At 27.5% G+C, this 24,872-nt stretch overlaps 12 protein-coding genes across 12 annotated transcripts; 4 read left to right on the top strand and 8 right to left on the bottom strand. All coding sequences in view use genetic code 12, as the record gives it.

The window, feature by feature from the left end:
• Nucleotides 1–1,360: 1,360 nt before the first annotated feature.
• Nucleotides 1,361–3,061, bottom strand: KGF55_005674 (uncharacterized protein; the record flags this gene model as incomplete). The annotated part of the gene is made up of 1 exon (XM_051760711.1): nucleotides 1,361–3,061. One exon carries the CDS (start codon nucleotides 3,059–3,061, stop codon nucleotides 1,361–1,363), a length of 1,701 nt encoding a protein of 566 aa, XP_051611703.1.
• Nucleotides 3,062–4,497: 1,436 nt separating this feature from the next.
• On the top strand, nucleotides 4,498–5,035 carry KGF55_005673 (60S ribosomal protein eL33; the record flags this gene model as incomplete). The annotated part of the gene is made up of 2 exons (XM_051760710.1): nucleotides 4,498–4,516; nucleotides 4,731–5,035. 2 exons carry the CDS (start codon nucleotides 4,498–4,500, stop codon nucleotides 5,033–5,035), a joined length of 324 nt encoding a protein of 107 aa, XP_051611702.1.
• A 226-nt stretch (nucleotides 5,036–5,261) lies between these two features.
• On the bottom strand, nucleotides 5,262–6,701 carry OSM1 (Osm1p; the record flags this gene model as incomplete). Its single annotated transcript, XM_051760709.1, has 1 exon — nucleotides 5,262–6,701. The coding sequence occupies one exon, from the start codon at nucleotides 6,699–6,701 to the stop codon at nucleotides 5,262–5,264; it is 1,440 nt and encodes a 479-aa protein (XP_051611701.1).
• A 391-nt stretch (nucleotides 6,702–7,092) lies between these two features.
• Nucleotides 7,093–8,472, bottom strand: KGF55_005671 (oxysterol-binding protein; the record flags this gene model as incomplete). The annotated part of the gene is made up of 1 exon (XM_051760708.1): nucleotides 7,093–8,472. The coding sequence occupies one exon, from the start codon at nucleotides 8,470–8,472 to the stop codon at nucleotides 7,093–7,095; it is 1,380 nt and encodes a 459-aa protein (XP_051611700.1).
• Nucleotides 8,473–8,953: 481 nt separating this feature from the next.
• GWT1 (glucosaminyl-phosphotidylinositol O-acyltransferase) lies at nucleotides 8,954–10,396 on the bottom strand (the record flags this gene model as incomplete). The annotated part of the gene is made up of 1 exon (XM_051760707.1): nucleotides 8,954–10,396. The coding sequence occupies one exon, from the start codon at nucleotides 10,394–10,396 to the stop codon at nucleotides 8,954–8,956; it is 1,443 nt and encodes a 480-aa protein (XP_051611699.1).
• Nucleotides 10,397–10,745: 349 nt separating this feature from the next.
• On the top strand, nucleotides 10,746–12,173 carry SPO7 (Nem1-Spo7 phosphatase regulatory subunit; the record flags this gene model as incomplete). Its single annotated transcript, XM_051760706.1, has 1 exon — nucleotides 10,746–12,173. One exon carries the CDS (start codon nucleotides 10,746–10,748, stop codon nucleotides 12,171–12,173), a length of 1,428 nt encoding a protein of 475 aa, XP_051611698.1.
• A 137-nt stretch (nucleotides 12,174–12,310) lies between these two features.
• KGF55_005668 (uncharacterized protein) lies at nucleotides 12,311–13,555 on the top strand (the record flags this gene model as incomplete). Its single annotated transcript, XM_051760705.1, has 1 exon — nucleotides 12,311–13,555. One exon carries the CDS (start codon nucleotides 12,311–12,313, stop codon nucleotides 13,553–13,555), a length of 1,245 nt encoding a protein of 414 aa, XP_051611697.1.
• A 53-nt stretch (nucleotides 13,556–13,608) lies between these two features.
• On the bottom strand, nucleotides 13,609–13,950 carry KGF55_005667 (uncharacterized protein; the record flags this gene model as incomplete). Its single annotated transcript, XM_051760704.1, has 1 exon — nucleotides 13,609–13,950. One exon carries the CDS (start codon nucleotides 13,948–13,950, stop codon nucleotides 13,609–13,611), a length of 342 nt encoding a protein of 113 aa, XP_051611696.1.
• Nucleotides 13,951–14,388: 438 nt separating this feature from the next.
• MKK2 (mitogen-activated protein kinase kinase) lies at nucleotides 14,389–15,777 on the bottom strand (the record flags this gene model as incomplete). The annotated part of the gene is made up of 1 exon (XM_051760702.1): nucleotides 14,389–15,777. One exon carries the CDS (start codon nucleotides 15,775–15,777, stop codon nucleotides 14,389–14,391), a length of 1,389 nt encoding a protein of 462 aa, XP_051611695.1.
• Nucleotides 15,778–16,278: 501 nt separating this feature from the next.
• On the bottom strand, nucleotides 16,279–18,920 carry RFC1 (replication factor C subunit 1; the record flags this gene model as incomplete). The annotated part of the gene is made up of 2 exons (XM_051760701.1): nucleotides 16,279–18,816; nucleotides 18,876–18,920. The coding sequence occupies 2 exons, from the start codon at nucleotides 18,918–18,920 to the stop codon at nucleotides 16,279–16,281; spliced, it is 2,583 nt and encodes an 860-aa protein (XP_051611694.1).
• A 228-nt stretch (nucleotides 18,921–19,148) lies between these two features.
• On the bottom strand, nucleotides 19,149–20,564 carry KGF55_005664 (uncharacterized protein; the record flags this gene model as incomplete). The annotated part of the gene is made up of 1 exon (XM_051760700.1): nucleotides 19,149–20,564. The coding sequence occupies one exon, from the start codon at nucleotides 20,562–20,564 to the stop codon at nucleotides 19,149–19,151; it is 1,416 nt and encodes a 471-aa protein (XP_051611693.1).
• A 1,635-nt stretch (nucleotides 20,565–22,199) lies between these two features.
• KGF55_005663 (uncharacterized protein) lies at nucleotides 22,200–23,879 on the top strand (the record flags this gene model as incomplete). Its single annotated transcript, XM_051760699.1, has 1 exon — nucleotides 22,200–23,879. The coding sequence occupies one exon, from the start codon at nucleotides 22,200–22,202 to the stop codon at nucleotides 23,877–23,879; it is 1,680 nt and encodes a 559-aa protein (XP_051611692.1).
• Between the last annotated feature and the right edge of the window lie 993 nt (nucleotides 23,880–24,872).

The raw sequence follows: 24,872 nt of genomic DNA, 5'->3' as shown, positions 1-24,872 counted from the left end.
TAACTTTGAAGACAAACTCTAATAAATTTTTTGAAATTGTCTATCAAAAATTTTCTTGAAAGTGTAATTCAATTAAATATGCCAAAGATAATTCATCAAAAGCAATCTTTTTTACTTCTTGATTTATTACCACATTCTAAATTTTACGTCTTTTAAAAGAGTATATGAAACCTAAGTACCAAAATTCTATTCTTTCCTCAAACTTTTCAAAATCATGATTTTTATCCAGTTGAAAATAGAGCTTAAGTATTACTGTTCAATCCAACATGTCTATTTACTTGATCATGACTTCCAGATGGACCTTTTACCGAAGGATTTGTAAGTTCAATATTAATGAATGACAAAAAAAAACACGGCAGACCCAATTTACATCTGTTAATTCCAAATCATAGTATCCATGAACTTGAGCATAAAACTATAAAGTGGTGGCTTATTTTGCTTAAAACCTTCATGAACTTGAGCATAAATCACGAAATGGCAGATAATTTTGTTTATTAAGATTGAATTGATTAAAAATCATTTGAGATAATTGGGTATGATTCTTCCGACTCTTTGAGTTCTTAAAACTGTATAAGCTCAAAACAAATTGCAATTCAAATTACAAAACCTGTGATCTGTCTAAAGATTGTCAACGTGTTCCCTTAGATGAATCATGTCATTCAGCAGCAACCATGAAATAAACTTTCGATTGTATTTATGGGACAACTCAAATTTTGTGGACAAAAAATTAGCCACTAGCTAAAATATTAACTTGAAATTGAATATGTATTGCCTTTGAAACATCTATGGTTGGTGTGCTTCACCGTTTGAAGTTTTAAAGAACAGTGTGAGTATAAACTATTCATTGGCTTAGTTGTTGGTGGAATATGTAAAGAATTCCATGTCACAAAAACATTTTTCTGAAATGAATTTATGGAATATCATATCATTTGGAATCTTTATTTCATACTTCATCAATAGACTTCAAGGACCTAGTTTTAGCGGTATAGTTTTGATTTTAATATTCTCTAAATTAACGACAAACATGGAGAAGATAATATCAGAAAGTTTTACATTACAAAAAGCATAGATACTTTTTAATCAATTTGAGTAAATCTTTTCAAATAAATTATCTCCATTTGAATCATCCGTATTACCATTATTTGGTCAATTTACATACTCTAGGTTAGATGTATCTACATAAGTGATACAAGTATTTTGCTTGTCATTTTGTTATATCCACACGGGACTTTTTAAAAAATAATTTGAAATGAACAGTCAAATCTACGTATGTTGAAATGTAAGAAGTACTTATTCAAAATATATATTCATATAAACAAATAGCTAACTATCAAGTATTATATAATTATAAAAATTTTATTCAGTTACTTTGTTTATCAATATGATCATAAAATTCTTTAGCAATTTCAATACCATTTTTTTCAAAAAATATTTGATAACTTTTAAAATATTTTATATCATCTAAAGTAAAAAAAGTAACAACATTTTCAATTGCATTTTTTCCATAATTATTAATTCTATTAAGATAGCTGTTGAATCTCGTAGCTTCAAATTCAATGATATATTCTTTATCTTTTAAAAATCGTGTATCATGAGTAATTAAAATTGCATCTTTTTGTATTACAGCTTCTTCAATCTCTTCTCTTTCTTCGAAAGGAATTTTTGAATATATATGAAAGGCTTGAATTGATTGTTGTCTTAAGGAATTAGCTATTTGAGCAGCATCTTTTCTACCTTTTACATAAACAATAACATTTTTACCAAATGATTCATTATCTTTAGCAAATGATTTTTTGAGTTTGACAATTTCATCAACTTTAGCTTGTAATGCAAGTTGATTTGATTCCCTTACTCTTTCTCTTCGTTGATGTTTGGGCAAAGTTTTGAGATTGTCAGGAGACAAATGAGCAACACTTAATGGATTCTTGAAATTTACCAATATCAATTTTTTCTCTATTTTATCGAAAGAATTTTTAATATTATATGCAACACTAATAGCATCACTGAAATCGATGAGATAGTTTTTAAATTCACCGGATAACTTTGTAGCAAACCAAACAAAAGTTGTTGAGATTTTAAACTTATCCAAGGTTAATTTGAAGACTATTTCCTGACATTTGAAGAAAATTTTAACGTCTTCTATTATAACTAAATTTGTATCATCAACTTCCAAATTTCCCAGCAAAATTGATTCACAGAAGTGAACTGGTCTAATTATAAGTATATTAACTGGTTTTTGTAAACCATTGGGATTGAAAATGATTTTGTTAAAGGAGTTAGCTTTATCCAATTTTTCCAAGACATCCATAAGTGGGTGAACAGATTCAGTGACCAAAATAACCACGGGGGAAGCACTATCATCTTTCGGTCCAGCTTCTGCAAGATAATTGATCAAATAATCCATTGTAGCAACCCCAAAACATTTTTGAATTTCATCAGCATCACTTACCCCTAGATTTAAAATTGACAAAGTGTTTTTAATACTTGGAATTGTATAACCAAAGCTTGGTAAGAATTTAATATTATGCTCTTCCATCGTATTAAATAATTTTTGATCTAAATTCCTTTTTAAAGAAGAAGTATCATCTATTGGATTAAACAAAATTTCACCTGTGGCTTTAACTGCATATTTTGAATTAAATCTTTCTATTTCATTAAGAATTGGTGTTGAAGCAGAGTTGAATTCTGGTGTTGGAGCTGTGTTGAATTCTAGATAGTTTGGACTTTTTGGACTATTAGAAAAAGGAATAAAATCATCTTGGTCATGAATTGTTGAATCTACTGGTGTTGCTCTGGAGCTTTCGTCCCATACTGAAGGGTCATTTTCTGATAAATAATATGGTGTTGTTCGACCCCATTCTTCTGAAGTTAATGGAAAATCAGGAGGTGAATATGATCGAAAGTTAAAATTTGATGATGTTGATGATACTGTTGATGATACTGTTGATGATACTGTTGATGATACTGTTGATGTTACTGTTGATGTTACTGTTGATGTTAATGCTGATGATGATGAATATGAGTTTGGTTTAAATTTCTTTGTTGGTCTTGGTTGATACATAATTATATGAAAGATTTATTGAATTGAAATGATTTGAAAGATTGCATTAATATAACGCTCATAAAATTAAGCATTTTGTAAGGTTTTTTGTTGCATTCTTATACTGTTAATTCTATTTGTATTACGCTTCATAACTGATATTCAATGTTAAATAATTTTGGTATATGTTTCAAGTGTATAATGATTTTTCAAAATGCCCTTTTCCTGTATAAAATAAATTGTGATAAGTTGATATTTATTTATTTTCTGTGGGATATTACACAAAATTTAATTTCAGTTATCGTAAATCTAATCTATAGAGACTTTAAAAAATTAAAACTTATGAAACCATACACTATAAGTTTCACACTAGACTATACACAATTTTTATTGTCAATTTGTAAAGAGATAAAGGTAATTGAATATCTGTTTATTACAAGGTAAATACTACTTATTAATTGGAGTAGTTGTTTAAAATTAAATCAAATCTTTGAAAATTAACTTCATCAAATTTAATAAAATTAGAATTATAAGTTTTTGGTGTGAAAATTTAATAGAATTTAAAGTTCTATGGCATTTTGAAAAAAGTGTATACTTTTTAAAAGCCTATATAAAATTTGAGTGTTTTAACAATTATTCTTACGGCATAAACTATAAAGTGTATACTTGTTTATTTCTTGTCAAAATTGTGTATACCAAATTTTTCCTTGTCAAAATTGTGTATACCAAAACATATCATTCCAATCTACCATAATAAATCATCAAACACACTCAACTCAAACTTGATTGTATACTTTCTCTAATTTTCATGATTTTTCAGTTATTGTTTTTCATTAGACCACGATATTTTTCGTAAATTAGTTGATACCAAATATGAGTTTACCCCCGAAATCTGAAACATTCAAACAATCTATTATATTATTATTTTCTATTTGCACCGGTAACAAGATTCGACCTTTATACTCTCACCAATTGTCAGCTTCTTATAATCGGCGTCGATCGTATCATATTTTATGATTTGTATAGAGATATTGCATTTTACGCCTTACTAGATTTGACTTAAAGCAAAAGTTCTAGTCGGAATTCATCAGCTATCATTCTTCCATATCCTTTCGTAATAGCTTTCAAGTGAATCTTTTTGCATCCATTGTTAGGGTTTGTCACGTGAACATTTTCAGGGCTTATATAAACAATATATAAATTTATGCATTTCTCACTACCATTTGGAGAATTGGTAGTGCTTGTAACTCTCACTATAATTTTTGCTTACACACAGATTACATAATCTTCTCACCAACTGATTACATAATCCATATAATTTACTATTCACCAAACTTCTACAGTAAAAGAAAAAAAAAACTTAACTAAGTAAATCTGAATTTTCAAATTTTCATTTAGAAAACCATTTTTATTAAGTCATAATCTAAATCAAAACCTATATTTCAAATACATTAGCAATGGCTGAATCACACAGATGTATGTTTACAACTTGAAAGTAATTATGAACAAGTGGGGGAAATGGAGTATTTTGAGAAAGAACTATGTGAACCAACAATAAATGAGTCAGAACTAGGTGGACAATAAAATCAGAAAGGAAGATATTGGAATTGCAATAAGGAATATCATACTCAATCAACCTACTCCACAAACCCTACTCCATAAAGAACATTTTACTAACTTCATTTTCTAGTATACGTTAAAGGTAAACATATTTCATACCAAAGATCAAAAAGTGTTACCAACCCAAAAGTTTCATTAATTCAAATTGATGGTGTAAACAGTCCACAAGATGCTAAATTTTATTTAGGTAAAAGAATTGCATATGTTTATAGAGCTCAAAAAGAAATTAGAGGTTCAAAAATCAGAGTTATTTGGGGAAAAGTTGCAAGAACTCATGGTAATAATGGATTAGTTAGAGCTAATTTTAAAAAAAATTTACCACCAAAAACTTTCGGTGCTTCAGTTAGAATTATGTTATATCCATCAAACATCTAAGTACAAGTTAGTTAAATACAACATCATATCCATTAATACCATTCATCAATCAATCAATTTGCATAATGAAATCATAAACATCATCAATCATTCATAAGATATAAATTTCAAGTTTCCATAGTATTAGAAATTTTATCTACAAGGGGAGTTAAAGTAAGTGTGTAAATTTATAGTTAATGACAATTTGGAAATAATTGATCCAATTAAGTTAATTTAGTTTGTAGGACTATACACTATCTTCTACAATATGATCAGATACTTCTCTACCAAAGACAACACATTCTAATAAAGAATTACCACCTAATCTATTTTCACCATGTAATCCACCACTAACTTCACCAATAGCATATAAATTTTTAAATACTTTACCATTTTTTTGTAAAACTCTTTGATTATTGACAATTTCAATACCACCCATTGAATAATGTAATACAGGAGTAGTTAATCCAAAATAAATCAATTGATCTAAAAATTGATTTCCAAATGATTTTCTACCTAATGGATCTTGTTTATCTCCCTTTATGATGGTGTTTATATTATTAAAAATATCTTTTAAATCTTCTGGTAATAATGATAATTTAGGATTTACTTTTTTCATTAAATTTAATAAATTATTAAGATTTCCCTTCTGTAATAGATCCTGGGATAAATAAAAATCAATATGATTATGGGCTTTAGGATAATCTTTATCACTAATTACTAATACTGAAATATAAGTATCTTTAACTAAACCTAATTCATTTGATTCTTTATCAATTTTACAATTTTTTAAAATTGAATCAGTTACAACATCTCTTGTTTCTAATTCATTTATAAATCTATTACCATTTTTCAAATTCAACAAAATTCCACCAATTCCTCTCATTAATTCACCACATAAAATTTTCCAATTTAAATTAGGTTCACCAACATTTAAAAACCCAGTTGGATGAATTTGAATTTTATTCATATGAATTAATTTTACATTTAAATCTTTTTCTGCAATTTTAATACCATCACCTGTAGTTTGTTGACCATTTGATGATGGGAAATTTATTAAATCTGGTCTATACTTTGAAATTAATGAAGAATTTTCAGTGTCTGCTGAAAATCCACCTGTTGCTAAGATTAAATTATTACAATAAATTGTTTTAGTTTCATTTAATTCATTGGTATATTTAATTCCAATTACTTCATTATCTTTTTCACTTTTCAAAATTTCAATCAACTTGCTTTGTTTTAATATCGTAACATTAGGTTGATATTCTTCGATTTTTTTTATTAAGGCCAGTACAATAGCAAATCCAGGTGGTAATTTTCCAGAACCTCTATGAGCTCTAGGATAAGAATGACCACCTAATTGAGTAACAATAGATAAATCAATTCCCAAATCATTAGTTAACCATTCAATTGCACTGCGAGATTTTGAAGTTAATTTAGAAACTAATTCAGGGTTAGATAACCCTTTACCTGAATTTATTGAATCTTGTTTAAAAAATTCAACAGTATCACCATTATTATTTTGATAACTTGTTGGTACACCATTTATTCCTGAACTTGCTTTTATTGAATTTCCACCTAATTTATTTGTTTTTTCAATTAATATAACTTTTTGATTTCTCTGTAGTAATGATAAAGTAGAAGTTAAACCAGCTAATCCAGATCCAACAACAATTGTTTGATTCATTGAAGTGAATGGATTTGTTTGTTTGTAAAGTTGTTTAACGATGGATAGCAATATGAAAATTAATGAAACTTTTATGAAATTATGAAATAAAATCAATATGGAAAGAATAGTATTTTATAAAGCCTGAAGGCATACTTTAAGTAGGTGGATGTATCATTTTATCATTGCATAGGATTGGTGGTATGATTTAATTCTCCAGAAAGAAATGATCTCGTAAAAATATATTACGAAAATTATTTTAATTTAACATGCATAATTTTACATAAACCAATATCATCACAATACTTCGTAATATTTAACAAAACTATTTAGTAGAAATGATATATATAGTCTCATCCGTATAGCAAACATTCATTCGTTCAGCAAACATCCATCCGTACAGCAAACATCTCTATATTTTAATCCCATTTTCTTTAAACTTTTCCGGATTAAATCTCCAATGCTTTGCATCTCCATGATCATATTTTGATTTTTTAACAGAACCAGAAGGAGCATTATGAATAGATAAATTTGCTTGATTGGTTAAATTAATAAATTTATCAGGTGGTTGTAAGTTGGAATCTCTATCTTTATTATTATCAAATTCATTATAATCTATTGGATCAAACCATCTTGTTGACCAAATTAAACCTTTTTCATTTTCATTTTTTCTTAATTCTCTTTGTTCATTTTCAATTTTTGATTTTTCTTGTGCAATTAAATTATAATCTGATTTTTTTATAGCTTCTGCTACTTTAAACCAAGCTTTTCTTGATTCAAAAGGTAATTGCTCTTCAATTGGTTTTACAATTATATGATCTGGTTTTATAGAATTTGCATCATAAAATAATTCTGAAGATTTTGAATGAGGAGTTGATCCACCTTTTCCAATATATGATTTTCCTGACCATTGACCACTTATAGTAACTAAAGCATTATCTTTTGATGAACTTGCAAAAGAATCACGATAAATTCTTGCTTTAAAAGTATTTTTTTTACCTGATACCCAACCTCTTCCACTATATTCTATAACTGTATAATAACCATTTGATGCTTGTATATATGAATTACCTTCTAATTCAACAAATGGAGCTGCTGTAATTAAACCTTCAATATGTAATGGTGGTAAAGTAACTAAATAATTTTCATTTAAATCTTTATAATCTAATAATGCATGACCATATTGTTTTATATTTATTGAAGTAGTTGAAATACTTGATGTTATACCATTATAACCTTGTAACAAGATATTATTTTTTGAATTTTTTATAGCATAAGCTGTAACAGGAGGATGATGAGAAACTTGTTCACTTAATAATAAAGTTTCCCCCAATTCTTTATTTTCCCATTTTCCAACAAATACTTCACCTAAAAATGGATTTAATGGTTTTTTTTCACTACCCATACTTTCATTTCTTGAACAATATTGAGATTTTAAAGTTGATATAAACCATTTTGTTACAGCAATCATTCTTTTTAAAGTTATAGCATCTATTACTTCAGATGATGAAGTTTCAGGGTTATAAGTTAATTTATTTGCAGCAATTAATAAATCTGGATGTTCGGCCCAATATTGTGAATATTCAACTAATGAAGTAGGTGATAATATAAATGGTGGGGCAGTTAGTGAAGATAAATCACCATTGAATGAAGCAATAGATTTTAAAAATGATGTCCATGATGTTGAATGTGCAGTTGTTGAAGAAGAAGAAGATGATGGAGATGAAGAATTGTTGGGTACTGGTGATCCAGAACTAGTTGAATTTGTTGAAATTTGATCTGAATTTGACATTAGGGTGTTGATGATGGAAATTCCAAAAGAATCAATGTTTAAAGTTGTAATTAATCGTGAAATCCAATATTGTATGGTAATTCTAATGAATTGTTCTTCTTCATATAATTAATAATTGAGTTTGGTAATTCAATCCTTATTTTTTCTCGTTAATAAATTAGAAGAATAAACGATAGACAACTCAATCGCAATGTTAAGGGTTTCAATTACGTAAGAGTCAAAGTCAGAGAACAAAACAGTATAAAGTTCGCTACCCTTAAATTTAGATAATCAAAATTCCATTCAAAAGTAATCACTTGCTTAATTAAGTCAGACGAGTGATACGAAAAATCTCTTCTCTTCGATTTATTAGTCAGGGCTGTGAATTAGTGAGGATTTAATTGAGGTCTATTCCTTTCGCCCCGAAATATCCGTATAACTCTTCGTATATGTACTTAACTTCTATCTACTTTTATGCTAATGCTATGCTAATGCTAACTATTTACAATTTTATATAAATTTTATATTTATTCAACAAAAACGCAATAAAACACCAAGTTGAACTATAACCAATTAAAATAAATAATGATTCAGTATTTGATTTATTTAAAGTATTTAAACTCATATTAATTAATCCAGTTAAAAGATTTGATAATAAAAATATAATTAAACCATTATTATTTATACTTTCTAATAAAATTGAAGTTTCTTTATCAAATCCAGGTATAAATTTATCAATTAAATTATAACCTAATAAAAATGTAGAATTATATGATACTACCCATAATATATATGATGGATTTGCTATTCTTCTTGATATTGATGTGAACTTAGCGGAGCTATTTACTAAATAGAATACAGTTTGATAAAATATGGTTGATATTATTAAACCTTTTGTGGTGGTTACCGTCATAATAGATGCAAAAAATGAAGACTTTTTACCTAAACTCTTATTAATAAAAGTGATTAAATTATATTTTGTAGGATGATTTGTTAAAACAAAAGATCCAAATGATTGACCAAATATAAAAATTGTAAAATATCCTAAAAATGAATAAATACCTTCTTTATTCATTGTAATAAAATTTGTTAATCTATTATTTTCTGTTAAAATAACTTCCAAAACATTTGTTGATTGTAAAATTAATTCGTTTATTCCTAATAATGTAAAACCTATAATAACTCTAGGTATTAAATTTAATAATGGATCTAAAATACCAAGTAAAATTGGTAATAAACCTAATGTTATAAAAAAATTCCAATGTATACCATATTCTGTTATATGTTCTTGATATTCTAATTGTTTAACACTTATAAATCTAACAATTCCTAATATTAAAATTGGTAAAGCCTTGACAGTATTTTTTGTTATAATATTTATCCAACTGGTAAGACTAAACTTATACGTTTTAGAATGTAATTGACTCTTAATGATTTGCCTAGAATTTACCAACCCCATTGAAAATACAAAAGATCCAACACCTAAATCCATCATTGATGTACCCCAAGTTTCAACTTTTGCAAATCTTCTTGGAAAAATTTTAAAATCAACTGCTAATATAGCTAAATTTGTTATAATTAACATATGTGATCTATATGCCGTTAAGAATTGTTTTTTGGAAAGTATTTCATTTTGACTCTTCACTTTAGTTCTTGTTTTATCACTCCTTGTATAATGATTTAATAAAAATATTCCAAAACATGGTATAAAAATTGAATAATGTAAATATATAGGATTACCACTGTATATTGTAATAGAAATTATTATACTTAATACATTTAATATATAATCATAAGTTAATGAAATTGAACCTAAACAATCTTTTAAAAGTTTAAATGATAAATATGAAGTTAATGCAATTGATGTAACTAGATAAATTTCTTCAATTGATCCACCTGTTAAATCAGATACAAATTCTTCTTTTAATTTTTTTAATGATGCCATTTATTCTTCTTGTTTCATATAAATCTCCTTCTGTTGTTTGTTAGTGATGTGTTGATCATTAATTGACCTGGAATTGTTTTGGTTGTAAATTGTTTAATGTTTTAAATTAAATTAAGATTTCAAATAAATGAGAAAAGAATTTGGAGTAAATCAATTTACAACCAATTTTACAACCAACCCTTACAAAACAATTCAAACGTATCATTAAATTTCATAACTACTTAGTTTAAGTTGATAGATTTTATATATATTACATCCTAGAGCAGTAGATTTCATCTTTTATATTAATTGGTCTCAGATCTTATCATATCATCTTGTTATAAACAAAACATTTACAGCACCACAATTAATGCAAGAGACTTCACCATCCAATGAAGAGGTGCTCACTCCAAAACCAATATCACCAAGTCAACTACCTCATGACAATGCACAATCATCAGATGATAAATCAAATCCAAGTTTATTAGATTCACCAAATGAAATTGAAAATAATAGTATAATATTTGGTTCTTCAAATAGTAGTGAAACTTCAATTCCTATGTATCATCCACCAAAATCACCAAGATTAGAAAGTGGTGGACGTGGATTTTTCACAAATGATAATGATTTTGTTGTATATTCTGATTCAGATGAAGTTGCATCACAAAGTTCATTAGATTTACATAATGAAGATACTCCAATAAAACGTGATTTAGGTTATAGATTAAGAAAATTAGCTAAAACAAATCAAAGTTCAGATGAAGAAGATGAATTTGATGAAGATGAAATAAATATTTCAAATCTTATGTCAAATAGAGGTACACCAATTGATATAACTCCTAATAATTCAAATAAATTTTCAAATTTAAAACCTACATTTATGGAAACTCCAAAACGATCAAAGTCAAACTCAACATCATCAAGATCTTCTTCACCAAGAAGAAGACGAAGAAGAAGTAGTTCACCAGATTCTGTTGATCAATCACCAGGCAACGCCACATCAAAATCAAAAACAAAATTACGTAGAAAATCAAAAGAACCAAGTGAAAAATCTCATAAATCTTATGAAAAATTGGGAACTGGTTATACATCAATGCCAGTATCTGGTAAAGTATTTAGAAATTTATTAATATTAGAAGAAAGTATGAGGGAACAAGTTATACAACAAAGAGCAATGAGAAGAAAATATTTAATATTTTTAACCATATTATGTTCAATTATTGGTGCACTAACTCATCATTTATTTATACTTGATATTTCAGTTTCATCAACTGGAACAAAAAGAATTATTTTACAATTTTTTTTAATATCAACTATAATTACATTATTATTATATCATCTATCAGGAGAATATCAAAAAACAATTGTTTTACCAAGAAAATTTTTATCATCAACAAATAAAGGATTAAGACAATTAAACGTAAGATTAGTTAAAATTAAAACTCCTTTAATTGATAAAGTTACAGATTTAATAAGAGAAATTTCTTTAACAATAGTTACATTTACATTATTAATATTTCATAAATTTTCATCATCATCAATACAAAATAAAGATTCTAAAATTGAAGTATTTTTAGTTACTTGTCAATCACAGTGTCAACCAAGAATTGGTGTAACTGATGTTAAATTATTATTAAATGCAAGAGTTTTTAATATTGATATAAGAGAAGGTTGGGAAACTTATAGAAGTGAATTTTGGATAAATGAAGGAGTTAGAAGAAGAAATAATATGTTGGCTTTTATTAATGGTAATAAAGTTATAAAGAGAAGAAAAAGAAAATCAATAGATTTTAAGTAGAATTCTAGTAATAAGTTTATTGTTCAACCCCCTATACCCTCTTAATGATAAATATTTATTTTGTGTATGATTTTTGTAATTAAAAAGATCAAATATCTCATCTCTTATATATCACCAAAACATATCTGCAACAAATCATGAGTGAGGTAACAATAAAAAAGAGACAACCATCAAGAAAAGGTAAAAAAGCATGGAGGAAGAATGTTGATATTGAAGACATTGAACAAGATTTACAAGATAAAAGAGATGAACAAATTATAAAGGGTGTTCATGACATTGATGAAGATTTTATAATTGATGATTTACCAAGCACCACCAAATCCACAAATGTACCTAAAAAATTAAAAGCTAAAGAAATATTAAGTAACAAATCAAAAGTTCCAGCTTTAATCAATAATAGAGTTAAAAAGAATAAAAATGATACTATTCAAGGAGTTAAAAAGACAGAAATGTTAAGATTATTGAGTTTACGTGGAGGAAAATATAAAGATGAAAGTATATCAATGAATAGAGCAGAAAAAGATGGTTTAATAAATGGAGATGATGAAGATTTATGGGATGATAATGATAATGATGAACCAACTCTCAAAAAAGCTAAAATTCCAAAATATAATAAATCAACTGCTGAAGTTACAAAAGCTACTTCTATACCGAAAACTTTAAAAACTAATCCAATTCAAATAAGTAAAAATGATTTAACTGATAAATTTATTCATGCTGGTAAATCATATAATCCATCATTAGAATCATGGAAAGATTTAATAAATAAAGAATATGGAATTGAATATAAGAGAGAATTAAATAGACAAGCAATGGAAGAACATAAGGAGAGAATACAGGAGTTGATAGCACAGGTGAATGATAATGCATTTAGTGATTCTGAAGATGAAGAAGAGAAAGTGGAAGATGAAATACCTTCTGAAGAAAAAGATTATTCATTATCTATAAACAAACCTACTAAAGTCAAGATTAAAACCAAAACTAAAAGAAATAAAGAACTTAAACATAAAGAAAGAATTAAAATAGAACAAGAAATAAAAGATTTGAAAAAACAATTAAAAGATTTAAATAATTTAGAAAACATATTAAAATCACAAGAAGAAGAAGAATCAAAAACCAATACAAAATCATCCACAAAGGAAAGAAGTTCAAAAAGAAATAAATTATTCAAATATACTCCAATTGAAACTCCAATTGAAATTAAATTATCAAATGAATTAACAAACAACTTAAAAAATTTAAAATCTGAAGGAAATTTATTTTATGATCAAATGTTAAATTTACAATCATCTGGTAAAATTGAAAGTAGAATTCCAATTAATAGAAAAAGAAAATATGCTAAAAAAGTTACTGAAAAATGGACTCATAAAGATTTTAAATAAATATTGTTTTATTATTGATTATTTCGTCAAATTCGTTTAAACTAACTACCTCCTCATTGATTTCCATCGTTTTTCCAATCTCCAAATACATAACCTCTAAATAATTTATCTCTTAAACTAAAAAATTGATTCCTATAAGGATCAAAATAATTTTGATCAATTTCTTCAATAGTTTTAAAACTTTCAGGTGCAATTGAATCACTTGTTTGACCTCTATGATTTCCAGTTAAATAAAAATCACGAATTAACATTTTTTTATCCCATGAATCTAAAAAATATCTATCATTTTTCCATCCATTATCCCAATATCTTATTGCTTGAACTCCATGTCCTGCTATTCCAAAAAATGCAGTCATTATTGCATATGGTATTAAACCTTCAAATGGTACAGGCATTGTGTGTGGGATTTGTATGTTTTAGGGGCGAAATTTTTACTTAAAAAAAAATGGTGGTTGATGAATCTGATTCTAGTAAACGATAGAATGGGTTGTAGAATTGTTGTGACTATTTCAAGTTGGTTATTAATGAATATCCTATGTTTGATTATAGTAGATAAACTAGAAAAATTATGTTCAGTAAAGCTTTGATTGGTTTGATGTTTTGAAATATCTACACGACCTGGTTGCAAAATCTATAAAGTTGCAAATATTGGAAAATCAACGTCCTACACAAGAAATACTTCTACAGTTCCAACAATTTTTACTCTCGTGTAAAATTCTATCTATAATTAAAAAACTCATTAAAATTATGTGAAACTTCTATATGTAAATATAGCTCATTAATCGAACTGAAAATACCTATCTACTTTCCTCTTCGCAAACATTTGAAAATTATTATTGATTTAAATTTAAAACAACAGTTACAAATTTATCCATTCTTACATTTAAATTAGCAGAAATTAAACACCATTGATCAAAATTTAATAATTGTTTTGGTGTAGGTCTTTTTGAACCTTCCTTTATTAAACATTTTGAAATAAAATTTTTAAAATTTTGAGACCAAAAAATTTTATCAATTTCAAAATCTTTTAAAATTAATTCACTTCTTGATACCATTTCAACAACTTCTATTGGACCTAAGGAAATATCAATGGGAAATTTACCATTTGCAACTTCTAACAATGACATTCCTAATGACCAAATATCACTTGATATTGAATAATCTTTACCCATTATTCTTTCTGGTGCCATATAATATTGAGTTCCAACAAATGTTGAAGCTAATGAATCTACTGCTTCACCACTAACACCAAAATCACATAATTTAACATTCCCTCTGGAATCTAATAAAACATTTGATGGTTTTATATCTCTATGAATAATATTTTTCAGATGTAAATAATTTAAACCAGATAATATTGATATTGCAATTTTTCCTAAAACTTTTTCATTAATTCTATTTGTTGAATCTCTTTTTAATACTTCTTTATATATTGAATCTAATGATGAACCATCCATATATTCCATTGAAATTCCAATCATTGATTGTTTTTCTAATATAAATGTACCATAATATTTTACAATATTTTGATGTTGACAATTTCTTGCAATTTCTAATTCTCTAAATATTTGTTTTTTAATATCAGGATTGGGGTCAGTTATAATTAATTTAATTGCAAATATTTGTTTTGAACCATTTGTTAATTTTGGTATATAACATTTTGTAACTGATCCACCATTTCCTTCTCCTAATTTACTTATTTCTTGAATATGATTATTATTTGCAAGTAAATTCCAATCATAAGGAGTTAATTCTTCTAATGTAGAATTAAATTGAATATTTGATGCAATGGAATTTGAAGAATCAAATTGTTGATGTTGTTGTTGCTGTAGTTGTGAATTATTATGTCGTATATTTAAAGATTCATCATCTATTATTTGAGGCAAATCAGATGTAGAAACAGGAGGAGGTTTTCTTTTTAATTTTGTTTGTGGTATGGAACCAGATGATGAATGAGCAGTATTTGGAGTTGATGATGATAAAGAAGATGAAGAATTTGAATTTAATGGAGGTCTTTGAGATTGTCGAAAGGAGTTATCATTTATATCGTTATAATTGAAGTTTTGATTATTAAAAGGTTGATTATGTATTATTTGATTTTGTTGAAATTGTAAATTTGGTTTAGTATTATTAAAATTTGATGGAATTGATAAAGACGGTAGTATTGGATTATTTAAACTTCTTTTTGAATTTGGTATATTAAATAATGGTATATCTGACATGATTTTGTGAACTCATTTGAATATATAAAAGTTTTGATGTCAAAGTAGGGGCTTTAAAAATTGAAATTGTGAGAATCACTAATGAATTGGATGAATGAGTATACAATAGGTTTGTATCAATGGTTGTTATTGGTTGTAAATTTAAATGTTGATGATTTAAAATTTGGTTGTAAATAAAGTTAAAATTGAAATGGGGTTTTCTAATAAAAATGCCTTTAACTTAATGCCTTAGCTTAATACTAATTATTATAATTACTAAGTAACAAATTGATCTTTAATGTAAGACAGAGTATAAATTTCATCTTCAGTAATAAATCTAATTACACTACCAAGACGCGTATTATGTAAAAATATTATTATTAAACCCTTTAATTCAATTTACGCATATCGATATTAGATCTACATCATTTACATTTCAGACAGTAAATTAGTCGTTATTTTCATTCATTAGAAAGAGTTTCTTAAATTAGTCTTTTGAAAACTTATAAATCCCTAGAATTGTTATTTTTTACCTCTTTTACCTCCTTTAGTAGCTGTAGACTTTGCACCTTTTCCTTTAACTTTAGCTTTAATTAATTTATCTTTTTTACTATCAATTTTATCATCATTTTCATCTTCATTATCATCAGGTGTTTCATCAATATCATCTTCAACAACATCTTCATAATCAACTTTTTGACTTGGTTGTCTTTTACCACTACCACCTAATGAATTACCAGTTTTATAAATTACAGTTGGATGAGTTTTACTATTATATTTTTTTGTGAATGCTGTTTTTTCTTTTGTATCTAAATCATTTGTTTTATTAAGCATTTCTAAAATATTATCATAATCTTCTTTTGTTAAATAATAATCATCCATTGTTTCAATAGCTTCATTTATACCGACATCACCATTTTTTAAAGGTAAATGAATTTTTATATATAAAGGATATAAATAATCTAATCTTAATTCTTGTTTTGTTGTTGAAGTTTTTATTCTTGTATGATATTGTAATTCTTGTAAAATTCTTTGAAATTTCATTTGTTTTGAATTTTGTCCTAACCATGAACTAAAATTTAATCTTCCTTTTAAATTACCTGCTATTTCAAAACTTGGTTTTATAGTTGATAATAATCCATGAAATGGTAAAAGACTCCATTGTTGTTCACTTGATCTAATTAAACTATTTACTTCATCAGATGCACTTATATCATCAGCTGCTTGTGCAACATGATTTAAAGGATTACCTCCTAATCTTGAATTAACATTTAAATAATTTTCTTGTATCATTAATGGAGCAAAATCAATATCATTAAAATATAAATCTAATTTTTCATTTATATTTTGTTTAGGAGAAACCCATATACCACTTGATAATAATCTACCTGCTATATCAAATGGTTTTAATATAACTTGTTTTTTCCAACTTGCTTGAATATCATTAATATTTTCATGATTTAAACTTTTTTGAGTTCTTGATACTGTTGATAATAAATTAATCATTTGTCTAATATCATTTGAAGTTGCTTGAACCATTTGTATAATAACATTTGGATCTAATTTTATACCTTCTCTTGTTGCTATAGTCATCAATCTACTTCTAATTTCACTTTCTTTTGGTCTTTGAAAAGGTAATTCATAAGTAGTTTTATCAAATACTTTCATTTTTGGTAATGATTTATCATTACATATTAAAATTATTGGCATTTTAGTTATTCTACAAAATTGAGCTAATGCAGCAGTACCTCCATGATCACCAGTTGACATACCATCAACTTCATCCATAATTAAACAAATTTTTTTATTATTTGAATTTTTGTTTTCATCATCTTTATGTTTAAAAAATCCAACTACTGATGTATTATTTAAAACACTTTTAACTTGAGCATTTAATAATGATTTTGAACGAACATCTGAAGCATTTTTTTCTAAAATATCAAATCCTAATGATTTAGCAACTAAATGAGCAGCAGATGTTTTACCAATTCCTGGTGGACCACTTATTAAAGCTGCACGATATGTAGAAGGTTGCGTAAAATTACCTTTAAACCCATTTGCTTGGTTTTTATACCAATCAGATAACCAATCATGTAATTTTCTAATTTGTCCTTTATTACCACATAATTGATTAAAATCTTTCGGAGCATGTTTTACAGTCCATAATTTATCTTTTACAGGAACATCAACTGGAGGTGGTGGAACATAAGTTGAGAAAAATTCATCCTCAGTTTGTTGTTGTTGATTTTGTTGTTTATTTTGTTTAGCACTTGATTCAGCTTCTTTTTTTTTCCTTTCTTGTTCTAATCTTTCCTCTTCTTCTTCTCTTGCAGCAGTTTCAAGAATTTGTTTTTCTTCTAATTCACGTTTTTCTTTTGCTTTTTGAGCATTATCACCACTACCACCATCTAAAGGCATTTTTTCTAATAATTGAATAAATCCATCTTCATCAATAGTTTTAATTTTATTTTCATGAATTTTTTTTATTTTTGAAGGACCAGCTTCAGCTCCTAATACAACTAAACTTGTTTTGCCTGATATTGATTTTGTTACTTTTGCACCATATCTTTGAGCAATTGATTCAGCAGTTCCTCTATCCAAACCTGGCATTTGACCGGTGAAAACTATTGTTAAACCACTAAGACAATTTGGTTGTGCTTCAGGTAGATCTCTAGTTGTAGATGAAGTTTCTATTGCATTTCTATTAGCTTGTATTTCTGGAAATGATAATTTTTTTGCTTCTGGATCAATTTCAGGTAAATCTGCATCTGGAATACTAGCAAGAATTGAAAGTACAGACGAGTCTTGAGCCTTTGCAGTATTTGTTGTAGATTTCTTTGTTGAAGTTTTACTTTTGGGTTTTGAAGTAGAAGATGCCAGTTTTTTCTTTGTATTTTTAGGCATTTCATCAATTTCCATCAATGCATCATCATCTTCGTCGTCATTTGGATACCCGTAGTCTCTTTCCTCATCATCCAAATTTATAACCACTTGCTTTTTACTAGATGATGGTTTTGATTTCTTCACAGATGATACGTCCTTGGAATCATTTTTACGTTTCTAATTGAAAAATATTGTTAGTAGCAATCACAGTCAAATATTTTGAAAGTTACACATACCGTTCCCTGTCCGTGTTGTTTGAAATAATCATGTATATCTACCATTGCATGAAGAAGACTTTATAATGTTAATGTAAAATGATTGATCTAATAACAATAAATAATATCGCTTTTACAGTTACGCGTTGCCTTTTACTATTGTATGTTCGACGTGCTACCATTTAATAACTACGACTTTCAAACCAAGTGTCCGGAACTATTAAGAGATCAACAATTCAAAAATCACTTTTCAACCTACGTTATCTCTTTCTTTTGATAGTTCGATTATCGTTATTATTTCTTTAAAGACTCTTTCTCTAAATATTCTGTCCAAAGAGACACAAAGCTTTGTCTTTGAGGAATTTCATTACCTTCTGAATCATATTTTATTGGACCATTTAAACCTTTTTGATTTGGTAAATGTTGTAAACCAGCAGCAATTTTTTGCAGTTGATCCCATTCTAATAATGCACTTATTAATTGTAAAGCTTCAAATTTTTTAGAATCACCTCTTGGAAATTGTAAAAAACTAATTATAACATTTGATATTAATTCTCTATCAACTGATTTATTTGAACCATCTCCACCTTGTTTTAACATAGTTAATGCTTTTGTTAAATGTTCATTTAGTATTATAGCTTCATGACGTAATTTACCTATTAGTAATTGTTTATTATTTATTTCTGTTTTATATTCTGAGATCTTTTTAACTTCTTCTTCTAATTCTGTTTGTTTTACTTTGTACGTCTCTAGTTCATTTTGTAGATTATTCCTTATATTGTTATTCTCTTCAATAGTGGTAGTTAAAATATCGATTTGAGATTTGAAATTTGATACTTCCTCCTGAATAGCTGATTCCTTAATTTTAATTTTTTCGTTAAGTTCATCAATTGTAGTTTTGCATTTTTCTAATTCTTTTTCTTTGAAATCTAATTTCTCTTTATATTCGTTAATATCATTGGTTAAATTTTTTCGTTCCAATTGTAATTCCCCTTGAATTATGGTAAGATCGGTAATCTCTTGTTTCAATTCATGTATATTTTTCGTTAGTTTGGAATTTCGATTTTCAATATTATATTTTTCATCTTGTAATTCCTCTATAGTTGTTGTGTACTCTCGTCTAGTCCTCGTTAAAGCATCACTTAATTTTTCACATTCATTGTTTAAATCTATGTTTTGTTCTTTAAGAGTTTGTACTTCTGATGGGTTTATCTGTTCATGGAATTTCTCTTTCAAGTCTTTCACTGTATCATTCAACTGAGTATTTTCATTTTTCAATTTTTCATTTTCATTAGTTAATTCTTCAACTGATTGTTCTAATATCTCTTCATTGTCTTTCATTTTTTGAAAATAAGCTTTTGTTCCTGATAATTTACTATACAATGAATCGTATGCTGATTGAATTTTGTCTCTTTCTTCCTCTACTTCTTTTAATTTTTGAGATAGCACTGACGTTTCAGAACCATTATTGTTTGATTGAATTGTAGTTCCATTTTTTTCAGAAGAGGATTCTTCTTCAGTTCGTAGGCTATTTTTCTCATCCTCACTCGCTATATGTAATGAGTCAATGGCAGATTGTGTCTCTTGTATGCTATTTGTTAATTCAACTTCTTCCTTTTCATTGTTGGTTTCCCCATTTTCTTTTGATTCCTTGATCTTGTTATTCAAATTATGTCCATTATTGTTCAGTTTTTTCTTGTTCTTCCCCATAATCTATTGATGTAAGTATCAAAAACTCTGTTTAGAAAAAGACTGGTTGTGAAAATGTGTATGAACGATCTAGTTTCAAAGTATTTGAGATTAAGTTTATGTGTGTTACTTTTTTTCGCTTCTCTGTCTTCATTTTTTTTATCGTTGTGTCAAAATATTTAATTTTATTACCAAAAGGAAATTAATACTTTTTTTGCAACCAACTATTTTACAAAAAATTTTGAATACATTCAAACCATAATTCTTGTCATTTCAATTGAAGAGTACAATCATATAAGCGGGTCCCTAATCCAAGCATAAATTTTTTTCAACACGCGTTTCGTCGTTACAACTTTACAACTGGTAATTTATACTTTCAATCATTTACAACCATCTTGAAAAATGCAACATACTTGAGTCTTGCAAGAAATGAATCCATTATTAGTAGAGCTGAACCGCTTGTTTAAATCAAAAGTCTGTAAAAACCAAAATAGCGAGCTGTTGGGGCTGTTTTGACATGATCATAATGTGCATCAAGCATATCCGATTGCATCGATCTTATTGCAAGGGAACACCAATAACGGTCAAAGAAAGAAACACATTCAGCTCAGATCAAAATTTAATATAAATTGGACTAATATAGTTATAAGTGTTTGAACACTTCAATATATTGGAAGAAAGAAACTTAAAAAGTCGTTTCATCCCAATTTGGAAAAAAATGATCAAATTTGGAATAATATTTGATTCAAAACATTAATAGCAATAAATTTCGATTACGATAAATTATTTTACTAATTTGTAAAATATTATTTGAAGTTTGAAGTCTATTTAATGATTATTATGAATGATTTGATTTACGAAGTTACATAATTTCAGAAATAGCAAAAAAACAGCTTTTTATTAAATAATAAATTCAATAAAACAAATTTGAATCTAGAATATTAATTTTACACAAAATATTAAAATTTCAATTTGGAAGATCAAAAAAATCAATTAAAAAAATATTAAGGGGGACAAAATCAAACTATTATATATCAATTGGAAATAATTATCTTCAATACTTACATATAAATTCTTCCATGAATATCCTAATTTAATCGTACATACATAAATACATAAAAAGAACATTCATAAAGTTCTTAAACTAAATATTATTTTTTAATCGATCAAACGAAATTGATTGAAATCATAAATTTCATCAGTGAAAAAACAAAAACCTAAAAATAAAAATAAAAATAAAAATAAAAATAAAAATCACAAAGGAAATCATTTAATTTAAATTTAAATTTAAGAAAAATATATTATACATTATTAATAATTATTTGTTATAATATTAATAAAACTTCAAAAACATAACAAAAAAGAGTTCCAGATGTCATTCAGAATCTAATAGTATCCTTCATATTGATAGACCATTTTCCTTTAATTGAAGAATCATTCAAATTTGAAAGAACTCGTAGCTGATCTCAGATCAATTCCAATTACTTCACTGCCACAAAAAAAATTTAATTGGAAAAGAGGTGTACAAGTTGATATAGATCTACCTTGCTAGATCTGAGTCCTGACAGATACACCATTACTTGATCATTAAGTGGTGTGAATATAAAAATTTGATTCGCAAATTGAATTTACCCATCGGAATTAAGGGATCATATTATGGAATCATCGAGGAAAAACAGTAAGGATGAAAAGAATACGATCGAATCAAATGTCAATCAAGACTTATCAAAGACAAAAGAAATTCACAAAGGAGGATCAATTGAAAAACCTAGCGAGCCACATTCACAATTTGAATTACCACCGAATACCCTTCAATCACCGTATAAAGAAAATCGAAAACCACCATTACAACAATCTACTTCAATCCCATCCTTATCTATGTTAAATGAATCTATTCAAAGATCTTCCACAAATCAAAGTACTCCGGCATCACCTAAAAAGTTTAATCAAACAATAACTGATCCTGGTTTATTGACTCTACTAGGTCCCAATATTTCATCATTCCCATTTTCAGAAGATGCATTTATAGAAACTATGAAATTTAAAATAGAACAAGAACGAACTAAACAAGAATTTTATAGAGCCGAAACAACAAATAAAAATTTGATGATTTTACAATCAGCGTTGCAAGCACAAATTCCTTCATCTATGATACCTCAATTCATAAGTAATGTCAACAGCTCCAATCAACAACTTAATGATAATGAATTGGTTTTACAAGCAATTAGACAACAAACTTTACAACAGCAGCTGCAATATCAAGATCATCAACGACTACAACAACAACAACAACAGCAACAGCAGCAGCAGCGGCAATTCCAAAATCAAGCATTTCAAGTCGTACAACCACATATCGAACATCAACAAGCTGGGGTTCCTCATCATCTACGACAAGGTCAATCTGTTGAGTATGATCCGAATCGTTTGCAGCAAGAATATCAAGAACAACAACAACAAATATCTTCCCAAAATCAAAGACCCTTAAAACCATTTGGATTAATTAACCAAGACCTTTTGAATGCAAATCCTAATCTGCCTGCGGGTTTCAAATTTGGAGCTCCTTCATCAACAAGTCAAAAAAGACCTTTATCTCCAGCCAAAGTTGGTGCAGCTGCTGTAGCAAATTTAACAACTCCAACAACTCCTTTCAGAGCACCTACATCATCTGCCATACCATCCTCTAGTTCTGTTAAAAGAACCTCTAGAGGTCATCAACGACATTATTCAATGCCAACAGAAGTTAATACATCTGGAAGAAATAAATTGAAAAGAGATCTTTCCAATCAAACAATTGATTCAAACAGAACCTCCAGTCAAGTTCTTCAATCTCCATTGGGGGCAACAACAACATTACAAGTGAATCCCATTCCAGCTCAACCTTTGCATAAACAAAATAAACTGCAAGTTCAACCACTGCAAGAATCAATGCAATCCTTTCAACATGTTATACAGTTTCATCATTGGCAACCAGAAACTGGAATTCAAGGTAGTGGGAGCAATACTTTACCAGCTCATAAGCGTCAAAAATCTATATCAAGAGAAGCAAGCTCATCATCGTTTAACGCTACCCCTAAACCAATGGCTCCTATTAAGCAAAATATACAATCAACATCAAATGTAAAAGTTGAAAAAGTAGCAACACCTCAACAATCTCGTGAGTTTCTTGGAGAAAATGATGATCCTGATTCATCCATGGATATGGATACTTCAGCAACTAATATTGATGTTACAAAAGGTACTGACGAACTGGTTCATCCTCCATCAAAAAGCCATTCCCGTCAGCGTTCAAATGTAGGAAGATACCCACATAATATTTTATCATCAAATAATAAATAGATTTTTATTCACACTTAAATTAGCATAGCATCTGCATTTCTTTTTTGGGATGTAATTAAATTAAAAAAATGCAGCAAAAGTTATATCAATATTCAATTCATTATCTTTTAAATTTTTAAATTTTAGTTCATTCATACATATATATTGCTCAATATTTTTATACGGTAATACACATTATCTACTTAGAAGTTTTTTTGAACGTTACTTATAATATTCACTCCCATTTTGATCTCACAAAATTCCACTTATTAAGTTTAATCTATAGATCTGGCAAAATCTCTAAATGTCAGTCCTGCCCGTGACACAACCCTTTTTCAGCTTAATGAAGCTGAATAATTTTGCTTCAACTTTGCTTTATTTAGTCATACGTTCAAACAATTATTCAGTGCATTAAAAATAAAATGAGATATGGGAAGCGATGTGAAACAACTTACAGAATTAATGATTACATTCCGATTAAATAAAGCTATTATTGATTTTAAAAAGTATGAGTTGTGTACCCTTGTCCGCTGAAGCAAAAATTTACTGAAACCAAACAAACGTAGTCTATTATATCATAAATACTGTTTTCACGCCGGAAAGCAAAAATTAAAAAATCGATCTTGATATTTGGGAACTCCCAGACAGGGAATTGAACCCTGGTCTACCATGCGACAAACGGTAATTCTAGCCACTAAACTATCTGGGACGATTTTTAACAAAAAATTTTGGTGGTTTTATTAGTCCTATAGTAGTTGGATCCAAAAAATTACTAAGCTTTATACGAATTGGACAACATCTTGGACGTATAAATTATGCGGCCTTGCAACATCACTTGATTCAAATGCTCAAGTTAAACATTTCAAGATCAACGCGAGACTAAGTATTTCCAAGCAAGGTGGTCCTTTGTTTTGAATCTTGAAGAGACTTGAGAACATTTTAGTTGATACCTGAAAATCTAATGGTATTTATAATGCCATCATACTATGCACTTTTCGTGAATGAAAAAATAAG

Source organism: Candida pseudojiufengensis (genome assembly GCF_024610245.1).
Source record: "Candida pseudojiufengensis strain CBS 10847 chromosome Unknown scaffold20, whole genome shotgun sequence".
NCBI lineage: Eukaryota > Fungi > Ascomycota > Pichiomycetes > Serinales > Debaryomycetaceae > Lodderomyces > Lodderomyces pseudojiufengensis.
This window is presented reverse-complemented; position numbering and strand designations above follow the sequence as displayed.